Below are 24,965 nucleotides of genomic sequence, written 5' to 3' on the forward strand. Positions count from 1 at the left end.
AGATAGATAGTCAGACAGACAGACAGACAGACAGATAGATAGATAGATAGATAGATAGTCAGGCAGACAGACAGACAGACAGACAAATAGATAGTCAGACAGACAGACAGACAAATAGATAGTCAGACAGACAGACAGACACAGACAGACAGACAGACAGACAGACAGATAGACAGACAGACAGATAGATAGACAGACAGACAGACACAGACAGACAGTCTGACACAAACAGACAGACAAACAAACAGGTAGACAGACAGACAGACACAGACAGACAGACAGACAGACAGACAGACACAGACAGTCAGACAGACAGACAGACAGACAGACAGACAGACAGTCAGACAGACAGACAGACAGACACAGACAGACAGACAGACAGACAGACACAGACAGTCAGACAGACAGACAGACAGACAGACACAGACAGACAGTCTGACACAAACAGACAGACAAACAAACAGGTAGACAGACAGACAGACACAGACAGACAGACAGACAGACACAGACAGTCAGACAGACAGACAGACAGACAGACAGACAGTCAGACAGACAGACAGACAGACAAACAGACAGAAAGATAGACAGACAGACAGACAGACAGACAGACAGACAGTCAGACAGACAGACAGACAGACACAGACAGACAGACAAACAAACAGGTAGACAGACAGACAGACACAGACAGACAGACAGACACAGAAAGTCAGACAGACAGACAGACAGACAGACAGACAGTCAGACAGACAGACAGACAGACAGACAGACAGACAGACACAGACAGTCAGACAGACAGACAGACAGACAGTCAGACAGACAGACAGACAGACAGACACAGACAGACAGACAAACAAACAGGTAGACAGACAGACAGTCAGACAGACAGACAGACATACAGACAGATAGACAGACAGACAAATAGACACAGACAGACAGACAGACACAGACAGAAAGACAGATAGACAGACAGACTCATCTTTTTGGGGGAAATGTTTAACTATTCCTTTACAAATATCAACAAGGCGACTATATCTGTTACTGAAACTCAAACAGAAAGCTGTAACTCAGCTGAAGGACTTGAGTTCTTCCTGATGTCTCTCTCTGTGTTCAAGCGAGGGACAGACTTGTTAAACAAGGCTCAGTAAAGAGCCGAGGACTGCAGTGCTGAGTGCCGCTATTGTCTGGAGAGAGACTCAGTCTACAGGCCTGAATGCTGTGTAGTTTACCATAGTAACCGGGTTAACCAGGCGGTTATTTAGTGGACTGAGAAACCCATGTGTTCATGAGTGTGAATGTGCCTGTGTGTGGTGAAAAATGAGAGTACTGAGAGATGGGGTAAACATGGAAATCTGCTTTGAGCAAATGAGAAACAAGCTGATTAGCTTCAGTTGCTGAGGTTGAGAATTAGAAGCAAATTCTGTTATTATTTTTCTGGTTAAAATGTTAGTTTAATATGCAGAGAAAACTATAAATAAGTAATATGTAGGTTGATTTCCTGAAAAGTGTAAACACTGTGCCTCAAACATTGCTCTGTTCATTTGAGAGACCCAACATAACACTGGATGAAGACAGTCTGCTTGAACAATCTGGAAAAATTACACACTTCCCCTTTAATTGTATTTAAGTATCAAGAAATATTTAGTTTAAGGACTGTAAAGTTTAATAAGATGAATGAATTAGGGAAATCAAATTTTTATTGTGTTTTCACCATTTTTAGTTTATTAACAAAAATATATATTTATATACAGTATATATAATCGCTCATAAAAATGGAAAACTTCTCATGCTTTGTCTTGGTAAAAGGTATTATTGCATCTCACATTTTATATGTGATCCTGGACCAATATTTGGCCGAGATATAACTATTTGAAAATCTGGAATCTGAGGAGGTGGGGGGGGGGGGGGGGGGGTCTAAATATTGAGGAGATCACCTTTAAAGATGTCCAAATGAAGTTCTTAGCAATGCATAACACTATTAAAAAATTATGTTTCGATATATTTACAGATTTTTGACAGAGAAAAATATATAATTTTGACCCATACAATATTTTGCTATAAATATACCTGTGTTACTTATGACTGGTTTTGTGCTCCAGGGTCACAAATAAGTATTTATTTTCGTCTGAAAGTCGGGTTTGGAACAAAAGTAAAACAAAGATAGATAAATTAATGTCAGAGTCATTAAAGGCATGATGTGACTCCTTGACAAATTTGAATAGAAAACATATATCATAAATGTAAATGTAATGTAAATGCATAAAGTGGGCAAATTTGAAGAAATACATAAACAACCATTCAAAATTTTGGGGTTTGGTAATACTTTTAAATAACACCAAGGCTGTATTATACAATTATTATACAATAAAACAGTAATATTGTGAAATATTATTATTCAATATATTGTAAAATAGAATTTATTCCTGTGATGCAGATCTGAATATTCTGCATCATTACTCCAGTCTTCAGTGTTTTCATGATTTTGTCAGAAATCATTCTGATATACTGATTTGCTGCTCAAGAAACATTTCTGATTATTATCAATGCTGAAAACAAAACATGTTTCATATTTTTATGGGAACCATGTTTTTGATGCAAGCAAAGTTCAAAAGAACAGCATTTATTTGAAATATACTTTTTTTGTAACATTATAAACTTCTTTTCTGTCACTTTTGATAAATTAAATGCATCCTTGATGAATAAAGATATATAAAATTTTTCTTTAAAAATCAAATCCCACTGACCTCAATCTGGTAGTGTAATTGTGATCGGGTATAACTAATAATGCAGACAGAGGAGACAAACAATGGGAAGTATCAAAATGATTGTTTGTAAGCATGTCTAAGAGCTTTGTTACCAATGTAAACACAGTTAAAGAAAGACTGAGTTCTGGGTTTGGGACGGGGGTCTTGTGGGGGGCTGGATTCATAGCATGGGGTATCAACTTACATTTTCCCCCAGGGACGGCCGCATGACCCAGGAAAAGAGGGTAAAGGAGGGGGAAAAGCTGTAAGGTTATGGTCTGAGCTCTCTCAATGAGAACCACATGCAGGAAGAAAAAAAAAACAGAGGGAGGAGAGGAGGAGGGGACAAAGTGTGACTAAAGCCAGCCTGTGAAACCAGACCGAGTGCCGCGTGGATCTCTCCTCAAAAGCTCGAGTGTCCGAGGAAAGAGAACGTCAGCGTTTGTGAATCAGATTGCACGGAGTACAAAACTTCCAAGAATTCCGAGCTTGGAGAAGAAAGAACAATATCAAGTGCCATCATGAGACGAAGCTCCAGCAAGCAAGGCTTGCAGAACCTCCTGAGGTGAGGACTTTGTGTGCCAGACTTTAACATAAAAAAATAAAATGTAAAGCTTGCAGATGGGATCTCAGGTGTGATGAGGGACGAATGTTTGTTTTGTTTTTTTCACAATTGCTGATGTCTGTTTTATGGGTAAAGATGAAACAATGTTTATTCTTGTTTGAAATGAAAGTGATTCCCTTTGTGTTCTTTAAGAACCTGTCATCCTTTGTTATGGGAAGACCAAAACATTAAACATTTAGACTGTAGTTTCAACTTTGCACATACATGAAAGTAACTAGTAATCATTTCTTTCGTTAATTATGTTGTTGTGAAGTTTTATTATAATTATTTTATATACTTAATCATAAAATTGTTTAAAAGAGTTCAACCACATTTTTCTTTTTATTAGTTTCAAATGGGTTTGTGGAGAATCAATATGAATATATAAACTAAACAGTATAAATATTCCAACAATTCACTAGTAAACTAATAAACTTTAACATAAATGAACAAAAAAGAAATGGCAAGTAATACATTGGGATTTGTGAATATGGAAGCTTATTTCTGCCAAAGGATGAAAAAACTAACTAACAAACAAAAAACAGTAACTAGTCGCAATTACTACAAACTAGAAAAAAATCTGCGAGGAAAAATCTGGATTTTGAAGCAAAAAAAATGTATTTGTTTTTGCAGTGTACCTGTTTACACGTATATTCATGTTTACGTTCTTCATAGACATTTTTTAACAAGAAAACTTGAAATTGTTAGCATTGTGTTTGTTTTAATAGCTTATCAATTACCTAACAAAACGACCTAAAGAAGAAGACTGAAAAACCCCTGATAAAAAGTAGTAAGATCAATTTACATATATTCGAAAAAATACAATAATTAACTAATTAAAGCACATTTTACTACATCTTAACAATTTGTTGCACCTTCATGCGCTGTTGTCTTTATAGAGAAATAGTTCACTGGCACTTTTATAAGCTGGAAAGTTGTCAGGGGTCCAGATGAGAGTTTATTGTCTCTTCCAGAGGTGCTGTGGGATTGTGGATGGATGATGGGACAGGAAAGGGAGGAAGGAAGGGTTGAGGGCACCCTAATTAAACATGTGACCAGTTGACATTCATTGTGACACACAGTAATCTGACCGGTTATGTGTAAAGGTGCCGCAAACCAACTATAATTTAGGTCGAAAACTGCAGTTTGTTTACTGTAAACAATGAAGCAATATACCCATTCAAATACCAGAATCTAGCCGACTGCGTTTTTCCACAAACACAAGCGTGTCTGTTCAGAATTGGACTAAAACGCTTCCGGAAACAGCTTAGTTCAACTAAAAATGAACCTTCAGTCATTGTTTACCCATCACGTCAAACCCCTATAACTGTCTTTCTCCCGTGGAACACAAAGGGAGTGGTTTATTTTTAAAGATTTCAGTTTTAATAGCATATATAGCGAAAGACTAAACAAATAGCATTACCTCTGTGGATGTGTATGTTGTGTTCACATCTGGACAGAGAGGATTTGAGATGGATCAGGTGTGCTTTGTCAAACACAAACAGGTTGCATTAATGGCAGACAGGATTTATTTCCCCAAGGCTTTTCAGAGCTGCCAAAAACAGCCTTTTCTCACACTCAGCAAGCTGCTTTCTCTATTAAAACAGCCCAAATTCATCAGAACTATTGTGTGGTTTGCTTAGACACATACCGGATACATCAATTACGATGCTGCATATGCAATATTTTGTATACTGTACGCTTGTCGCAGTATTTTGAAAACCATCCCAATGCCTGCAGATTGTACAGTTCACATAGCATGTTAAACTGACACTGACCGCAAAACCAGCTGATGAAAATCTTTCTAAAAAAATAAATAAAACAAAAATAGTAAAAAAATAAAAAAATAAAAATAAAAAGCACTATAATGTAAACTCACAATTTTGAGAAGAAAAAAAAAACGTAAAAAATTGTGAGCTGTTCACTCATGATAAAAACTACAAAAATCTGCACAAATACGAGTAATAACAAAAAATGGTAATGCGAGTTTATATCTCACAACTGCAAATATAAAAAACTGCAGTTCTGAGAAGAAAAGTCTGAATTGTGAGATATAAACGTGCGATTTCTAAAAAAAAAAAAAAAAAAAGAGAGAATTGTGATAAAGAAATTCACTGTTTATTCTGAAGCCAAAGAGAGAGAGAGAATTGTGAGATATAAACTTTGAAAAAAATAATTCACACAATTCTGAGAAAAAAGTAAGAATTGTATGATATAAACTTGCAATTGTGAAAAAAAAATATATATACACCTATCCTTAGGTGGAAACGGGCTTTTATAATAGCAATTTCTGTCATTTTTCTCTCATTGTAGATTTGGCAGGCTCTCGGTTTTTAGTTTTGTGATGTTGATTCTGTAAGGTAAGAATCTCACACCATTGTTTTTTAAGTTGCTCGAGAAGTCTCTCTCTCATTGTGGACTAAGCCATGACTTCACGCGAGCCGCTCTTCTATTTACGATACTCTGATAAGAGCTGCTGGAATGCAGGGGTTTAGCCGTTTGACTGAAAGGGTGAATAAACTTTACCATCCCCGTGGCAGTGTGCTTTTCTAAAGCTTTTAGGCAGCAGAGTAGAATTAACACTGTGTTATGTTTAGTTAAGCATTACAAGAGCATTTAGAGAGGTATATCGGGGGGTGGGGGTAAGAGGAGCCACATAGCATAGTCATTATGCAGTGAGATAAAAATTGCAATGAGGTGAAATTAGGGCTAGTACATGTATTCTGTATATCAATCAGTTAACTGAAATGAGAACAAGTGTCTATTCCTGGGCCATAAAAATACAGAGAATCAATCATTTCATATTCAAATTCCTTTTGATAAAGTGATCATTTATTTGAATTTTATGCCATTTATGAACCCATCCTCTCTCTTTGAAGTGTGCCTGGAAATAAACCATTTTTAGAGCTCGACATAATTATTGATTTCGGTTCTCATGATTCATAACGCCACATTCTCCACAGCTTAGCTCAGTGCTTTGACATGTCGTCAGCCGCTCAGGGAACACTGGGAAATCTCTGGGAGGTTTGCAGTGATGCGACCACACACTGACAGCAGGAAGATACTAACATGCCTGGGAAAATAACCCTCCTTTGCTCTTTAAATCTGTCGTTAAGATGACATCATCGGACTCAATAAACCTCACAGCTGCCCTTCAATGCAGAAACAAAATGAGAGAGGAGCAAATAACAGCACCCATCAGTTAGATCTCAAAGCGCAGGATACACAAACACAAAACAAGGACTTGCTTCCCTGCGAACAAGAACACAATGGAACATTTAAACGGTTTCAATTAAGGACAATGAGTTGTTATTTCATACAAAGAAGATCAGAAAAGAGTAGAGTTAAGAAAAAGGTTGTACAGCAGGAACTTATAATAGGACTGAATGACTTCGCTGAGGTAACGTCGCATTTGGCGTAGGCGAGATTTTTAGACATTTAGACACTTTTTGGTGAATTAAAAGCAAGCAGTAATGTAACTGAAATTAAAACAACATTACAGAAGCTTAAATTTATTTGAAAGAAAATCAAGTAAAATTAAAAAACATTTCACAGTGTCAGTGTTGTCAGTTAGGATGTTCTAAAAAGGCTATTTCAAAATACTGCATAAACATCAAGGGCTAATACACAGTCATTAAAATGTTTACCTCTATATTGATATTTTTCTGCTCCTCTTTGCATCACTTACTGCCTTATATATATATATATGACACATTTCTCCCCCTAGTGGCATTCGCACAGAACTTTCATACCGGTCATGCAGCAACCGTTACCTCGGCATATATACCATGGTAAAATTAATGATTTCAATGAATTTAATTAATGTATGAATGCATCGACACATATCAAATAACTCCCAAAATAAAAACATAGTAGGTTTTACGCGGCTAATCAATGTAAATAATGATTTAATAATTATAAAATAATTATTCTAAAGCACCATTTTACAGAAATAGTGTTTAAAGAATAATGTTAAAATGAACGAAATATTGGTAATTGCAAATTGAATTAATTGCTTCGAAAAATTATTCGATGTTTCTTGAAACAGTAAATGCTGAGGACACCTGCTGGTGAAAACAATGTAAAAGCATCAAGAACTCAGACCAAACACAAATATTATTAAATATTAGTGCTTGTGTTACGAGTTTTATTTAAGTTTAATCAAACTCTTGACACACAATGAACTAAATTAATTATTAAATGCCATTCATATGCTCTTTCTCAAATAATATAGTTCTCCTCTTGCTTAATGACCCATAACATCGGGCCCTGAAATCTTTTTTCGTTTATAGTAAATTTTCATGCGATTTCATGTCACATGATTAACTGGGTAACCAGAAGTGGTTCATGGGTTCACTTTGAGATCGACACCCCCTAGTGGTGAACCATCGGGGTTTCGAAACAATCTGAAACAGTGTGACGTAACAAAGCTTTGTTTGCTAATATCACGTGACCTGGCCGGTTTGATACTCGCTCCGAAACGCTGATTCGATACAAAAGATTCACAAAAGTTTCGAAGCATCATGAAGCAGTGTTTCGAATGCGCCCATAACTACTTCTGTGTCTTCGACTGAACGAACGCTTCCAGTTGCTTTGTCAGTGTCAGTGTAAACTAGGGCTTAAAGGAATATTTTACCAAAAACGTATTAATCTCGGACTGCATCCAAATATCATATGTACTATAGTAGGCGAAAAACAAGTATTGTGGATTCTGGAGTGTAAAGGCACTGGACAGTTTACTATGAGGAGAGGTAGAGGTGTTGGTAGCGTGCAACACATCTGAAGTTGGTAGGTCACATTACAATGACAACTTGATGAATGTTGCTGGTGTAAACAGGGCTTAAAAGGAGTTCAATCAACAAACAAACAAACAAAAAATAGATTGTGATCATTTACTCACCTTCATGCCGTTTCAAACCTGTATGCATTTCTTTCTTCTGTGGAACATACAAATATTTACGTATATTACAAATATGTATTCAAAATATCTTGTTTTGTGTTCAGCAAAAGAATTAAAGTCATAGGTTTGGAACAAGGATAAATAAAGACAGTGTAAATAATGCAATTATTTTCATTTTTGGGTGAGCCATCAATTTTGGCCTTCCACCAGCAATAACAACACCCTGTCTGGAGATCATGTAGCAGACAATTGACATTTACTGAGCAGTTTCACTTTAATGATTAGGGTTAAGAGCTGGAAAGGGAAACTCAGTTCGGAGGTCAACTTCTATGTGACCCATTTGAGACTGACCAATCTAGATCAGCCCGTGCTCTTCAAGACCAGACTTGGTTGTGGAAAATTAGGGCAGGCAACAATGGCGAAAAACATTTCCCAATCTGTCAAGCCCTCCAAATCCTTTCAGCCTCAGGGCACCAGGCTGTGGAAGTTTAGTCAACACACTGTCAAGGGAGGTGTTACGTGCTGAATCTAAGCCAGGCTCTTGTTTTCTTTTCCCATTCCCATTCCCTCACTCTCACTTTATTGTTTCCATTTAATTCAGAAATGGGTCTCAGGAAACATTTTGTCAGTCTGCGTTTGACAATAAGCGCACCATGACTGAACTCTTGGAAAACGGTTTTTCCAGACGTGACGGAAAAAGAAAACCAGGCTACATAATCGGGCTGATAGTGGCAAATTAATCAGATATTGCATGACATCACTGGCAGGATTGACATCATTCACGTGGCTTCTGCCAAAAAAATGAAGTAATCCTGTCTGGGTGATTAACAGCCTATAATAATCAGAGGCACGGGAACTGAGTGTGACACATGAGATCTTGCCATAAGCCCTTTATGAAACTGTACGGTTGGTTTCAGATGTGTGTGTGTGTTTATTTTTTGTAGCTGGGTTATGAGTAGAGACTGCTTTATAAAAAAACACTATTGCTGCAGGACGAGAACTATAGGTAACTGCAGCTAGATTACAATGATGATAGCACTTTTCTACAGTGGTTCAATATATCATTGCCTCAGAACAAATTTAGCTAGTTAGATACCCAAGTCAAAGTGAAGTGACATTCAGCCAAGTATGGTGACCCCCTACTCAGAATTTGTGCGTATTTAACCCATCCGAAATGCACACACACAGAGCAGTGAACACACACACACACTGTGAACACACACCCGGAGCAGTGGGCAGCCATTTATGCTGTGGCGCCCGGGGAGCAGTTGGGGGTTCGATGCCTTGCTCAAGGGCACCCAAGTCGTGGTATTGAAGGTGGAGAGAGAACTGTGCATGAACTCCCCCCACCCACAATTCCATCCGGCCTGAGACTAGAACCCACAACCCTTCGATTGGGAGTCCAACACTCTAACCATTAGGCCACGACTTCCCCACAAAGGGATAGTTCACCCAATAAAGAAAATTCTGTCAGTAATTACAATAATATTATGAATATTATGAACAGTGGACTCATCTGCTAAATTTCTCCAAAATCTGTTCTGATGAAGAAACAAACTCATATACAAATTGAATCAAGAATCACCTTTAAAACAGTTCTTTACCCAAGAAGTTAACTGAAGGAGTTTTGTGGGGTTTGTAGGCTCTTCCGTTGCGATCTGCTCATTTATTAACTTAAAATATGTTTTTGGTGTTACATTATTGGTTCTTCATGTCAGTTTCACCACTATCATTAATAAAGAACTAAAAAAAAGTTGTAGAAGCTAAAAAGTGTTACCTATGATGTCATTAGTCTGAAAAACCTTTTAGTTTCTAACTGGAACTTTTTTCATGTTGATGAATGAGTATGCTTTTATGGCTAGCTGTAAAGTCATCATATCAACCTTTGACCTCAGCTTTAACCTGGCCTGAAATTCTTCTGAGGGTCACTGGTGACCTGTGTTCACCTTTAATTGACCACGGATCCCTAAAGTCCTAAAAATCATTCCTCAAACTCCTGTCCTTCCAAACCTGTGTGAAGATCTTGCTTCTACAAAGCACAAACTATCTTGGAAAATTTTGGGATCCAAATAACATTGGAGCCCATTGACTTCCACTCACAAAATATGAACAAAATATCTTATTTTATGCCCCACAGAAGAAAGAAAGTCATACATAACATAAGTTTGCAACAAAAATAAATAATTTTTGGTTGAACATACACTGAAAGTTAATGCTTGCTATCATAATCATTTAGCAAGATAGCATTAATAAGTAGCAACTGAAATTAGTAGTTTGGCCTACTTTTTCCAGCATAGAAGACATGAAGAGCATATCTGTGTTTCTGTAAGCTAGACAAACACAGAGATGCTTCAGTATCTTAAGGGTGAGTTTGCAGGGTCTAGGTCACTCATTGGTGGTGTCGAATGCCAGAGCAGATGTTCCACTGGCTCTGAATCTCAAGCAAGAGACTAAACAAAGAGGTCCATGTGTCATAGACAACAACACTCTTCTGGGCCCGGGGTCATTCATCATTCCACCACAGCTCTCACATATAGGTCAAGAAAGAGAAACGATTGTCTTCTGTTGTAACAAGGGGCTCGTTTTCGTTTCTCTTCCTGCAGAGTGACGGCTCAGCGGAGTATCGAAGATGCCGAGGAGATCGAGAGAGAAAGGAGGCGTCGTGCTCGGGAGGCTTTCCGCAATCAACAAAGCCTCTCTGGATCTGCCGGTTCCCTTCAGGACAGTGTGAACCCACCTGAGACCGGCCTGTAAGTGTGAACGCCGCTCTATTCTTTGCACTTCACCTGGTTTTTGTTAGGCTTGTTTTGTTGCCTGGCTGATTTCCTCGTGAAATATGGAAATACAGTCTTACAACATGTCTGGTTCTCATTGCCGCTTTTTCTGAACAAAGTCTGTCCACATCGAGAGAAGGAGACCGTCTGACTGACATGCAAAGCAACTAACCACACTTTGCTTAGTTTTAAGGTCAAATATACGAGTGTCCATGATAAAGTAAAGGAAAGTTTAAAAAATACATGTGCCAAGTTCTACGAAATGCACTCTTTGTATTCATGTTGGTTTCATTCTCAAGACAAGTACATTTAGTCATTTAGCAGATGCTTCCAAAGCGACTTACGAAGGAGAAAAAGATGGAAATGAAATGGATAAACATAAAAATGTAAAGTAACATTTTAGGAGTTACACCACATCACATTTTACAATCTTAACTAACCTTTGCTTGACATAAAAATGTGAATTATCTGATATTTTAAGAGACTTATAAATCTTGACATTAAATCATTAGTTCTCTTCATTACTCGATTTCAGTTTTTTCTAGTTTTGATTTGTTTTCTTCATGTTGGTCATGCCACTTGACATTGTTCGGCACGCAAATGTTTTGCAAATACTAATATTTCACTGCTTTATTATTATTATTTTTTAGAAAAAAATATTAAGGTGGTGTCCCAGGATACTTAATACGGTTTATTTTCAAGAACTGTTTGACAGTTTTGACTTTTTAACATTAACAACTGAATCAAAAATGAAAATAATGCTAAAATATATAAATACACAAGCAATTGTATGTATATGAATTGCATTTTTTATGTATTTTTGAACACAGATGTGGATGAAAAGAGAATTCATATTATGCGATTATTATCCCTATCACATGTCTTTAGTGTCAGGATTATGGTTTAATGTTAGGCTTAGTCTCTCTCTCTCAACCTTTCCTCTCAACTAAACAATACAATGGCACAGCTTTTCTTTCATCATTACCGAATCCCTGAAGAATTTTCAGCAAGCGTTCCTTTGGAGCAGGGTTTATGTCATACCCCACACCACAGCGCCTTGCTTTTAATCAGAGAAACATTACGGTCCTCACACCCCACATATTTTATACGTGTGAAGTTAAACACAGCTCTCCGAGTCGACCTGTTTAAAGCAGAAATAGGTCATCTAGGGCCACTTTGTAATTATCCTTGATCAGAGAAGATTAAAAAGGCGCGCTCTTGGCTTAGAGACACATGAATCATTTTCAAGACTTTTTAGATCGGTTCAACGCGGAAAGAGGTTTTTTAGTAAGGTTTTCAATAAGATCGGGTGAAGTAAATAAGCACTGAGATTTATAACTGTGCAGCTGAATTGTATTGACTGACTATTGATGTTCAGTCGTTACGCTTTGCTGAAAATCTGCTTAATAATCTTATGGAATGTGCTTTGCGTTCCTTTCTGGCCGCTCCTGGGCAGATGAAACCGTTTTTAATTCAACACTTTGCAATGAACAGGGTGAGAGGTGCAGTTTTTTGTCAGTAAAAACGGCCTCTGTTATCACTATTATGAGCTCTGTTGCATGGTGTGTGTGTTTAAACCTTGTGTGAACTCTTATACAAATGTACGATTGTAACAATAGTTAGTAGCGTATATGGGTCAGAGATGATGAAGTGATGTTCATTTAATCCAAACAAAAATACATTTCAATTGCAATTCATATATACAATGACATTATGTCAAAAAAAATTATTAGGACCGTCAAAATTAACGCGTAACAGCCTTATATTTAGGCGTGATTAATGCAGCGGGCCTTTTCTGTTTGACCCATGGCCTTGCCCATAGTTGGAGAAATGGAGATGCACAGTGTTGCCAACTTAGTGACTTTTTCTGCGCTAGATTTAGCTACTTTTCAGAGAGTCTAGCGTCTAGCGACAAATCTTTAGAGTTTGCCCAAACCTTATTTAGTATCTGAGACTCGCTGGTACTGTTGCATGAGCTTGAGGTCTCTCTTTCGCGCTGCACACACACTTAGGCTAAATGTATATTTTGCATGTTTCTTAGAAGTGAGCTGCCCTGTCCTGCGAAAAATGTAAACAGGCTTGTGTAAGTAAATTGTTCAGTGCAAAGTAATGGGAACCTGGTATTTCTCGGTTTAAGTTATTTGAAAAACATCTATGACATTTGAAAGATGTCTACTTTTCCTGCTCTATGTTGACTATGGTTTCACTAATAATAAAAAGTATATTTGCATAAAACATTTATATTTGTCCACGCCCATGTTGATTAGATCCTATTAAAAACTTGAAAAGTATTCAAAAGTATTTGAGGTACATTTAGAAAGGATAAAAATGTGCAATTAATCACGAGTTAACTTTTGAATCGATTGGCAGCCCTAATTTTATTATTAAAACATTTTTGTTTACCAAATCAGATTAGATCAGCCGACCAATCAGTGAAGTGGAACCTACCAAAATGCATAAAAAAAGGAAATGATGTCATAAAGAGTTTTACGATTTAATGCAAAGGACAATTTGTTTATTAAAATCAGACATCAAAGAATAATGGAACTGTTTTTTTAAATTTCTTTTACATTTCTGCGAATTAGCAACATTTTTTTGCAAATTTTCATAGGCAAAAAAGGTTTACTGTCAATAGTATGAAGCCTTGCACATGATATATGAAGTATGTTGTTCATTCCCAAAATTAATTAATTAATGAATTTTCTAATTTTAGTTAAATTGTGGCCTCAAATTTAGAGTTTGTTCCCTTGTTTTAGTCAATTGTGGCCAGCATACTGCCTATTTGATATATATAGGCTATATGTGTGTGTGTGTGTGTGCGTGTGTGTGTGCGTGTGTGTGTGTGTGTGTGTGTGTGTGTGTGAAATAGTTAGCATTATGCAACAACATTTCATGGCACTTCATCAAAATCCTCTGGTCGCCCCTGGCAAACGAAAGAACACAACAACAAACCAGCACCTGTTAGATCGTCACACACACCTCTGTTCACATCTGTTTTGCGAGGAGTGTTTGAAGTCTGACTCTGGTGTTAACAGGCTGGCACAGTGACTTCAGCTCATAGTTTCTCTCGTCAAAGTAAAACCATCACAGGTGTGTGACTGACTGACTGGCTGTTAGCTTGCACTGATTCTCTGTCAATGTAATTATAGGTCTGCCTCACATTGCTCTAAGAGTCTACATCATATATATATGTGTGTGTGTGTGTGTATTTATATATATATATATATATGGGGCCTAGATTAGATAGATTCCAGTCTATGTTGAAAGTGAGGAACAAATTAGGCAAAATTAATAAAGGCAAAAACAAGTATGTGAATATTATGTATTCGGCAACTAAAGGGCACTTGTGCAAACTTTTTTGTGTGTGTGTGTGCTTGTATATACCAGTAATTAAATATACCAGTAGTTTTTAAAAAATGCAAAGATATATTAATGAACGTGCAAATGAGCAACTGCTTTGTGATATTTATGTCACTAAAATGCATTTATTAATAATATACATGTTTTTCTAACCGTATTGTGGGCATTCTCTAGATGGAGTTGATGTGATTCTTCACATTATGTTAAAAAGATGTAAAGAGTGGAAATCATTCAGGATTTTTTGTGTGTGGGTATATGGACATTTTCGTATTCAATTATATATTTCATATTTCGGGAATTCTTATACTGTCACATTTATTTTTAAAAATATATGCAAGTATTTATGAAGGCGGTTCATTTTGGAAGGGCATGATTAAGTATATTTTACCTATTTTGCAAAATGAGTTCAAGTTAATTATATGTTTAATTACATTTTGAAATGATTGTAATTGTAATGATAAAGACTGTAAAGTTTTTTATAAAACATGTTCGTAAGTTGCCTTACTCTATAAAGGGAAAAAAACTGTAATGGATCTAATGGGATATTTCATGTAAACACTGTAAAATATTACATTTTTAGATGCATAAAAGAAAAAAGTAATCTTATAATTTAATGATAAAACATAAATTGACATTCCTTGAATTCTCTGTGAAAGGCTCAAATTTGATCGGTTTTCATCGAAACAACTGCATCTTTTTAGTCATTACTATTAGTTGTGTACATACATTAGGTTTTATGTTACATATTTTGCTGTAAAATTAATATTTATAGCATTGTTTTTGTGTCATGCATGTTATTACGATGGTCTTTTGCGCGTATGACACTGTTTACATTCTATATATACCCTCAGAATAGAATTTAACTCAATATAAAAAACTGCCTCAATTTTAGTAATGTGGCACATGAACATTATTTCAGTTAATGAAATACATTTTATACTGGAAACTTAAGTTTAGATCTGTAAAACTTGCAATGTTGCTACAGTAAAGGTCTGGCAAGCTTTAGATCATTTTATAGGGATTAAGAATAAACTTCTTCCTTTTTAGTTTAATTGTAAAAGCAAGATTCAAATCTTCATTTCCTACATGAGCACCACAGCTCAATGCACATGCACTAACTGCTAAGCCTTGGCTCACATACGATTGTTTTTACTGTACTTACAGTACTTATAATATGCTGTTGTTGTTTTATTCAGCTATGAAAGTGAATTCAAACCTAGCATCCCGACTGCTGTGGATGAGGATGAAGGTTTCAGCGACTGGACCCAAAAGCTGGAACGGAGAACAAGGTCCAGAATGGCTGAGAACGGCAGTGGAGAACAGTTACAACAGGCGGAGAAAGACGGGAATGAGAGATCTAGACAAAGTGACAGAAGCAGCTTCACCACTTCTATACAGCGTCAGCAAATACAGGACAGAGAGGACGAGGAGAAAAGACCAGAGAGGAGGAGGAGCGCCGAGAGACGAACGGAGATCAGTCCGAGGTCGGAGGAATGGCATGACGACAGCAAGAGAAGACTACAGGAAATAAAACCACTGATGGAGAACAAGGTGCCACGAGAATTAGTACAGTACGGTATTAGAACTACAGAACATCATATCATGTACGTTACTATGTCTAAATCAATACTATAACTCACAGATGAAAGAGGAGAGGAAGGAGGTGAAGGTGTCATACACGTCACAAGTATTCCTACAGAAAGACAGAGTGCCTAATGGCAATGGAGAGGCAGCTGCAGAGGAAATGACATCACATCTGGTCAAAACCAAAAGATCACCCAGGTAACCTGCTTATTCTGGCCGAGAACTATCAACTTCGCAGAGTCTGACTAAAAGGAAACTTACCAATCACAATTTGTTTTATTTTTATGTGCCATTTAACTTCGTCTGAGATAGATTCATAATAGACTATGAGAAAATCTGCTGGTCCAATAGTAATAATTACTGATTGTTTCATAGAAATGACCAACATGCTGTCCGAGACTAACCCCGTTTTCCTGTTCTCCACTTTTCTCCAGCAGGACTGTTGATGTCGATCAGATCTTCGAGACTAAGAAGGACGTGCACGCTGGTCTGGAGACCGAGCTGAAGCTGGAGAAGATCAGACGTAGTCACCAGGAGAAGGAGAGCAAGGAAATGGAGCAGCTACGGCAGCGTCAAGCCGAGGCTGAGCTGGAGCTGGAGGAACTGAAGAAGAAGAGAGAGGAACGACGCAAGGCTCGTGAAGAGGAGGAGCGGAAGAAAGAGGAAGAGGAACAGCAGAAACTAACCAAAAAAGAGGTGGCTGAGCTGATTTCTATCCGTCTAAATCCAAAGTTATGGCGTAGCAGATCTATTCCACCAAGACCAAACACATTAACATTGTCCTTTAAAGAACCATGCCAATCCCTCTGAGAGATGTCATGACAGAACTTTCTATTTTGGTGGGAATATTAAACTAAAGAACTGTATTTATTAAAGCTTGTATAAAACATAGTTTCATTTGTATTGATTACAGGAGGAAAAGAGACAGATGAAGGAAGACATTGAGCGGAGAAGAATAGAAGCAGCGGAGAAGAGAATGAAGAATCCTACAGATGGTGATGATCCATTTAACCCTCTAAACCCAATGAGTCCAACTTTCAAGGTAACTATACAAATCTGCATAAACATTCTCAACCTTTCCTTACAAACAAGAACCGTGGCACTACTGTAGTATAGTGATGGTATCAGTAATTAATGTCACTGAACTTCGCCGTGGTGCTAATTGATAACCATGCATATGGTTTTTCATGATACTCCAAGGTACCAAAAAAAAAAAGGTCATTATAGGTGCTTTCGCATCGCAGGAATCTAGATCTATTGGCGGAAGTTGCCACTTTTTGACGTGTTCGCTCCATAGGAACTAGTAACATATTTAGTTCTAGTAACGTTTGGGGGAGCTAATTTTCGGAATAAGAATAATAATAGGAACTCTGTAGGCCTCAAAGATGTCACTACAAGTTCTCATAGGAGATTTAGTCAGATTGTATGTTGACATTCCATCTCCATTTAAATGAAACCTACGACGCTCCAAACACAGCGTCCTTTATTCACTGGTTGTTAATGTTTGTAAATGCCACAAATAAAGATGTCACGGTCGGCCGCTTCAGAGTTCCTGCTGCCGGTGGTTCTCTAGGAATGACCCTGCTGGCTAGTTCCTAGAACCGAGTTCCTTAATGGTATTCTTTTAAAAATAAAGGTTCTTTACAATGGCATCAATGCTTCCATGAGGAACCTTTAACATGCATGGAAACGTACCATTCACAAAAGGTTCTTTTGATTAATTAAATGTACTTCACACTACACTCTTAAAAAATAAGGTTCCAAAAGTAGGTTTTAACAATGATGTCATAGAAGAATCATTTTTGGTTCTTTCAGCGAACAGTTCTTAAAAGAACATTTTAAAAATCTAAAGAACTCTTTTCACTATAATCAACATTTGTCCAGAGGAAAGGTTGCATAGATGTATGTTTAACCTTCTTTATGGAACCATCCATGCCAACTAGGGACCTTTATGTTTAATTAAAATTATTTGAAGGTTAAATGGTTCTTCTGTTGGATCACTATGAAACATCTAGTAACTTTTTATTTTTATACACAGGACCTTTTTTTGTACAACCTAGAAATCAATCACAACAAATGAACTTTTCTAGGACATTGAAGAATTATGACAAATAATCCTGCTCTGTTTTTGTTTTGTTTTTTGTTTTTTTACAGAATGCAAGCTCCATTTTATTTTGTAAGTTGCTTGTGCTGGCTGTGCTGTGAACAAACCCACATGTTTGCAGTGTATAAATGGTTGACCACATCAAGTAACAAGCATGTATATTCATCTATTGGTCTTCAGATAAGGATTACAGGAATATTCCAGGTTCAGAACAAATCAACATGTTTTGAATATTACATAAAGTTATTATGACCTGTATTTTAGTAAAAACAAACAAAATCAGATAAATAATAATATTAATAATAATAAATTGGTAAATAAATGCAATGCCATAAGAACCTCACTTTGCAACTTGGAATATTCCCTTACATTGATTTTATTTATTTTAGGGCATGTTTTTGTTTATTTATTTTAACGACCAAAACCGAATCACGACTACAATTAGTTTATCTGCTGCACTTGCTTTCCATTGTGTGAAAAGATCTGTGGTTTTATATATGCACTTATAGGACTTTCATTATTGTACATCTTGAAAATATTAGTTCTGACTAATTTTTCCATTTCTTGAAGACGTTCCACCACTCGTTTGAGTGATTACAGACAGCTGGCAAGTAACATGTCTTCATTTAATGGAAAAACACATGTTCAGAGGCCTTTGAATCAATTTTACGTGACATTCTGTGATTTTTAAGAATTCGCATAGACACATTCATTAACGAACTGCCAACATTTCCGAAAAACATAACATACATAAATGGAAACACCATAATGGTCGATTCATAACCAGTGGTGCTTAAGGCACAACAACAAATAAACCCCTAATCATAGAGACCAAAATATTGGAGAGTTGTGTAACCACCTAGTAACGGACCAAAACATCTTAACAACAGCTTAATCGATGCAATAGCAACTAACTACACAGCATTATGGTGTTTGCATGGTTTGCATGGTTCTGCAGACTCTTTAATGTCAAAGGGGATTAGTTTCTAGTCAAACATAACCAACATAAATAAAACAAATTACACAGGCCCTCAGTGACTCAGTCTAAACACAACCTGTAGGTCTCGAGCTAAGAAAATTTTGAATTCATAGCTAATCTGGCTTTTATCCACTGGTACCCAACGTCAATCCACAAAGATGCAAAGCATAGTATGAGGAGCATAAAACCTGGACACCTGTGCAAAAAACAAAAAAAAACAAAAAAAAAAAACAATCATCTTCCTACAAGATCTGAAGTGACCATGTCTGATCATCTTGAACATTTATGGAAAGGTCTTGAGGACAAAGCATATGTTCACATCCTAAAATGGCAAACAACAGGAGCTGTTTCTTTCTTGAATTGTGCAATTCCTCTCAAGAGTGCAAAGACTACAAATGAAGCCCCAGTCCCCCAGCTATTAAGTTTATTACACTATAAGGTTAGGCGTTTCTGTTATTGTCTCTATTCCTTGTGTTTATCCACTGATATATCTAAAAATATCTGAAATAGACCCTGTAATAGCTTAACCCTTGTGCATCAATTAAAAAAAGTTACACATAGGTTCATAGGGGACAAAAATGTCCATGTCCAAAAAATGTCATAAAAATATTATAGATTAATATTTTTTTCCACTTTCACTGACACCATTTTTTTAACCAGAATAAGCTCTAATCATAATAGCCAAACATTCATTAATTTTCAGGATTTTAACCCTTTAAATGCTGGTTTATTTACACAATGCCACTGTTGTTTTTTTATGAAAAAAATACAATTTTTAATTATTTTCAATTTACTGAATTCTAAGCAGATTATTTTTTCTTTGATTATTACAGCCTTGGATATGTCAATGATTAACAACAACATAAATTTTAATGCATTCATATTTTTTATGCAGTATCAGATAAAAAATAAAAGTACCTCTCAGGTCCATAAAGGACAAAAATGTCTGTGTCAAAAAAGTGTCATAAAAATATTATAGATTAATATTTGTCTCCACTTTCACTGACTTAGATTTTTTACTAGTGCCAGTTCTATTCATAATTACCAAACATTCATTAATTTTCAGAATTGTAACCCTTTAAATGCTGGTTTCTCTACATAATGCCACTTTTGTTTTAAATAAAAATAATAATTATTATTATTATTTTCCATAAAGTGAATTCTAAGCAGATTTTTTTTTCTTTGACTATTACAGTCTTTGATGTGTTAATTATTAACAACAATATTAATTTGGATGCATTTATATTATTTTTGCAGTGTCAGCTTAAAAATCAAACTACCACTCAGGCCCATAAAGGACAAAAATGTCCTTTTCAAAAAAGTGTCATAAAAATATTATAGATTAATTTTTTTTTCCATTTTCATTGACTTAGATTTTTTTCCAGCATCAGTTCTAATCATAATAACCAAACGTTCATTAATTTTCAGAAATTTAACACCTTAAACGTCGGTTTCTTTACATAATGCCACTGTTGATTTTTATAAAAAATATAATAATAATAAAACATTTCCATATACTAAATGCGTAGCAGTTTTTTTTTTTCTTTAAATATTACATCCTTGGATATGTAAATGGTTAACTACGACATTCATTTTTATGCTTTCATATTTTTATGCAGTATCAGATTTAAAATAAAAACTACCACTCAGGTCCAAAAGGACAAAAACGTGGGTATGTAAGACACAGCTGTGTACGTCTTAGTAAAAGCAAAGAGGGAGGACAGAAGTGCTCTATGCTTTATTTGCAGCAGCTTTGGGGGAAGCTCTGGCTTGTTCCTGCGAATTGTGCCAACTAGGGCCATCTTCCTCTTTAGAAGCTCCTCCACCAGTCCATAGGAGGTGAAAAAATCGTCACAGGTCACAGTGTTCCCCTGGAGCCCCTCCGTCATTTCCAGAATGACCCTTTTTCCTTGGTTCACCTCCGCAGGACTTCAAGGAGACTTCCCCGTGTAAATTTGCAACTTCCATGCATAGGATGTGGTGACATCACAGGTGACCCAAATTTTTCCGCCATACTTGGCAGGCTTGCTGAGCATGTACTGGCGAAATCTGCATCGGCCTTTGAAATCGAACCTCAGGGTGGAGCTCAGGAGCTTGAATTTATAGTGGGACATGGTGGCTCGCAAAATGGAACGTCCGTTTTCCACATTCCACAGGCTTCTTGTTGATTCATATCGGGACTTGTACATGCCGGCCAGAATCAGCAGCCCGATGTATGCCTGAATGTCAGTGGAATCGAAATCAATCCAATCCATCACAAAACGCATCCCGTGTAAATTAGTGTTCTCCAGAATAAGCTGAATGATTTCTTCGGTGATGAAGAGGTCGAAGCAGGACTGCAAAGTTGTGATGCGGGCAGTTGCATAGTGTGTGGGACCCGGGGTCATACCCTTGGCAGGATTGTAACGCAGCGTCTCAGTGTAAGTGGAAGACCAGAGAATCTGCCCATTTTTTGAATTCTACTGAAGATCTGCAGTCTCTTCTGTGTCCTCACTCTCAGTGCTGTCATCAGAGGAACAAGAGCTATCAGAGTCAGACTCTAATGCAAACTTGACTTCATCTTCTGAAGTCAACTCTTCATCCTCACTTACACATGTAGCTGGGTGCTCACTGTTGGTGGCCACAACTAGATCCAGAGCTTCCCTTGCTGTGAAACGTCTCTTCATCTTGCAAACTATGAAATGACAAGGCCCTCAAGCCACTGATATTTACAGGTTTGGCTGTGAAAGCACCCGTCTCAACTAAAATCTACCAGACAAAACAATCGCCATTTTCTCGAGGTGAAAACAAAAACAAGGTTTTGAGGGGCTTCTGAACTACTACATCAAAATCAAGCTCACATTTTTTCTTTGAACAAAAACAATAACAAATGAAAAAGTGCAAACAAGTAATAAGAAATGTGTTTGACTGAAAAAAATCTTCAAAGCGCAGTAACTTTTTCACCTTCACCTTGCATTCAGTTTCCACATGACAGGGTCTGTAACTCTGTATGACTAATTTACATGGGGTGGGATTTGTGATTTCCAGTACAATATATATATTTTTCATTCAAACTGTTCACACACACACACACATAAGATTTTCAGTACACACAAACCACACTCTGACATCCATAACCAACAGGCCCACACAATTATAGCTTCATAAAATATCTAATTGGCTCTATAATATGCATAATCCGAAAACAGCAGAAAACAACAATAAAGCGATAATTTGCTTTATATGCCAAAACTGAAAAAATGGCACCATCTGGTAAAATATAGTAAAAATGTAAATTTTGAAGCCTTGCCAACAGAATGAAAGCCTGTTGACAAAGATTGCATCATTTTATAGCTGAATGTCACCGGGATTAAAAATTGCAGTTTTAATGGGTTTCAATGGGGACATTTTTGTCCAAAAGGTCCTGAGGGGAAGTATTTTGTGTACCTAGTAGAAAATAGATTTATTAAAGGAAATGAAGGTGAAATATTAAAATTCCAATAAAAATACACACCTGTGGCAAATTTTATGCAGTTAGCATTAACACAGGCAAAGTTATCAAAAAAACAAAACTGAAAAAGCCAAAAATGTCCTCAAGGATGCACAAGGGTTAATCTGAAACGAATGGTACCACACAAAACTAAGGTTAGCAACATTGGGAGTTTTTTTTTTTTTGCCCTCAAACAAACAAACTTTCAATCGCACAGATTATTGTTTAAATTATTGTATGTTGACAACAAAACAACAAAAGCGTGACCTCATCTATAGACCGGCATGGTAGTTTTTCCTTTAAAACCCAATTTGACTTGATAAAGTGGGGATTTGCAGTCTGTGGTTTGGGGACCAATGCTTGGCTGTGTATTTACGTAAGAAACAGAAGTGATTGACAGCTGAAAGTACATTCTCAGTGAGTAGAGGTTAAAAAGCTAGTGGGCCCAACAGCAACACAAGGGATCCTTCTGGGAGCCTGAAACAGGAGCTTGTTAACATGTACAACATGGATTTCTCCCGTTATTACGCAGTTAACGCACTGGCTCCGCCCCCAGACCTGTACCTAATATTAAATTTCATACAGTTGACTGTTGCAGGGTAACAACTCCATAAATTAAGTTAAAATTCAAGATATTGGTGCAAAGAATGCCTCTGTATGAGTTTTTGTCATTCAGCTCATTGACTCGAGGTAACAGCTCACTGGAGGGGAAAACTATTATCTTTTGTTGCTAATAATAACACAACCTTTAATTAAATATGACATGGAATCCTCTCATCCTTTTTCAAACTCTGCTTATATCTTTTTTAAACGTCACTTTCTTTTAATTCCAGATCACAGCGAGAACAGAATCCTTGAATCAATCATTAAAGAAGAGGTGAGTTCATTCATCAACATAAAATTAATAAAATTAGTTATTAGCAATCTACTTGACATTCTTGGCCTCGGTGAGTTTGCAATAAATGGCAGATTCTTGACAAAAAATTACAAGTATGTTGTCAAAATGGCTGTTGTGTAAAAGTAAATATTGACATTGATGGTATTACTTTGTTAGTCCATTGCCTTGTCAGCAATGATTTATGGGTCGGCTAACTTTAACCAGATGTGGAGTTTACTCTTTAACCTGATTTCTGCTAAGATATTGTGTTGGACAAAAACACAAATTAGACTTATCTATACAAGCAAAACATTCAGGAAATACTACTACTACTACTACTACTACTACTAGCACTTTTTATTTGTTACTTTTTTGGTAAATGTCATGTCAGATGGTTGCAATTTTCTAGGCTTTTTTAAACGTAAATATGTGAATTGTTACGATATATGGTAGCCTTACAAATAATTATAAGATTATTTTATTATTTTTAATAATGCATTATTTTAATGCATTTTGCCTGTTCATTTTAGTATTATTACTATTATAGTATATATTTATATTTTGAATTAGCTTTTATTTTTAGATTTTCAATTTTCATGTTAAAGTTTGATTCATTTTTGTAACATGCTTTTGTCGTTTTTCTTATTTTTATATATTTCTGTAAACTATATATTGCCAAATACAATATGCTTTAATTTTATTTCAGTTTTTGTACTGTCAGTGCTTCTCATTTTTACGAATCTTATTATTTTATTAGTTTTTCAGCTAATAAGCTGAACTTTAAAATTTTACATATTTTTTTTCCTTTTTTTTCCTTTTTTTTTATTTTAGTTTTTTATTATCAAAACGACACTGGTTAATATGAATCTTTGTTTTGAAAACAGTAACAGTTTCAAGAAGACCCAGAGACCTGTACTTCTGCCCAAGATTGATGACAAACTGGAACAATACACTAATGCAATTGAGGTTAAGTTTACAGTCTTATATCTTGTTATGTCTTGGTATACTTTTTATGTATTACTGATCTTTATGTTAATCTGTAGTCAAACTGTGGACAGTAAATTCTTATTTTATTATATTATGCCTATTTAAAGAACGGTCTCTTAGTCAAACCATTATTTAAAGAAATCGGGCTTGTCTCTGGCAGCATTCGCAACCAATGGATCACATGGTTTATATTTAGAGTGATTAAATGAGATCATTACATTTGCGATATTTTCAATGAGCCTAACTGTCTTAATGTGTTGCAGATCTCCTCTAAAGATGCAAAATTGACTAAGTCAGCAACAGTAGACATGCCTAGTGTCTCTGCTCCGGTGGCCTCCAAAAAAAACTTATTCGAAGCAGGAGAGGTCAGGAGTCAAAGCAGCCCGAAAGGAACGCCTTTGAAGGTCAGAAATCAGATTTCATTTCATTCATTGACTCACACCAAAAAAAAAAAAACTAGGTCTTCACTCACTTATTTTTAAGGCTGTTTCAGAAAAGCTAACACTTTGAATATCGTACTGGTCGTTCATACAAAGGTGCTAAACCTTTCAAGCATGAAAAAGAAAGAATCATAAAAATGCTCTGT

General features: G+C 36.3%; 1 protein-coding gene across 2 annotated transcripts in view; it reads left to right on the forward strand.

The window, feature by feature from the left end:
* The first annotated feature begins 3,099 nt into the window (after positions 1-3,099).
* Positions 3,100-24,965, forward strand: part of LOC113043566 (non-muscle caldesmon-like) — a 29,770-nt gene continuing 7,904 nt past the window's right edge. Inside the window, exons 1-9 of one of the 2 annotated variants that reach the window (XM_026203027.1) lie at positions 3,100-3,306; positions 10,849-10,995; positions 15,576-15,930; positions 16,022-16,161; positions 16,401-16,659; positions 16,877-17,005; positions 23,349-23,392; positions 24,277-24,358; positions 24,643-24,783. In XM_026203027.1, coding sequence (XP_026058812.1) covers positions 3,263-3,306; positions 10,849-10,995; positions 15,576-15,930; positions 16,022-16,161; positions 16,401-16,659; positions 16,877-17,005; positions 23,349-23,392; positions 24,277-24,358; positions 24,643-24,783 — 1,341 coding nt within the window. In that variant the 5' untranslated portion in view covers positions 3,100-3,262. Of the gene's footprint in view, positions 3,307-10,848; positions 10,996-15,575; positions 15,931-16,021; positions 16,162-16,397; positions 16,660-16,876; positions 17,006-23,348; positions 23,393-24,276; positions 24,359-24,642; positions 24,784-24,965 lie in introns of both variants that reach the window. The other variant, XM_026203028.1, reaches the window with a different exon arrangement.

This window comes from Carassius auratus, chromosome 25 (assembly GCF_003368295.1).
Source record: "Carassius auratus strain Wakin chromosome 25, ASM336829v1, whole genome shotgun sequence".
NCBI lineage: Eukaryota > Metazoa > Chordata > Actinopteri > Cypriniformes > Cyprinidae > Carassius > Carassius auratus.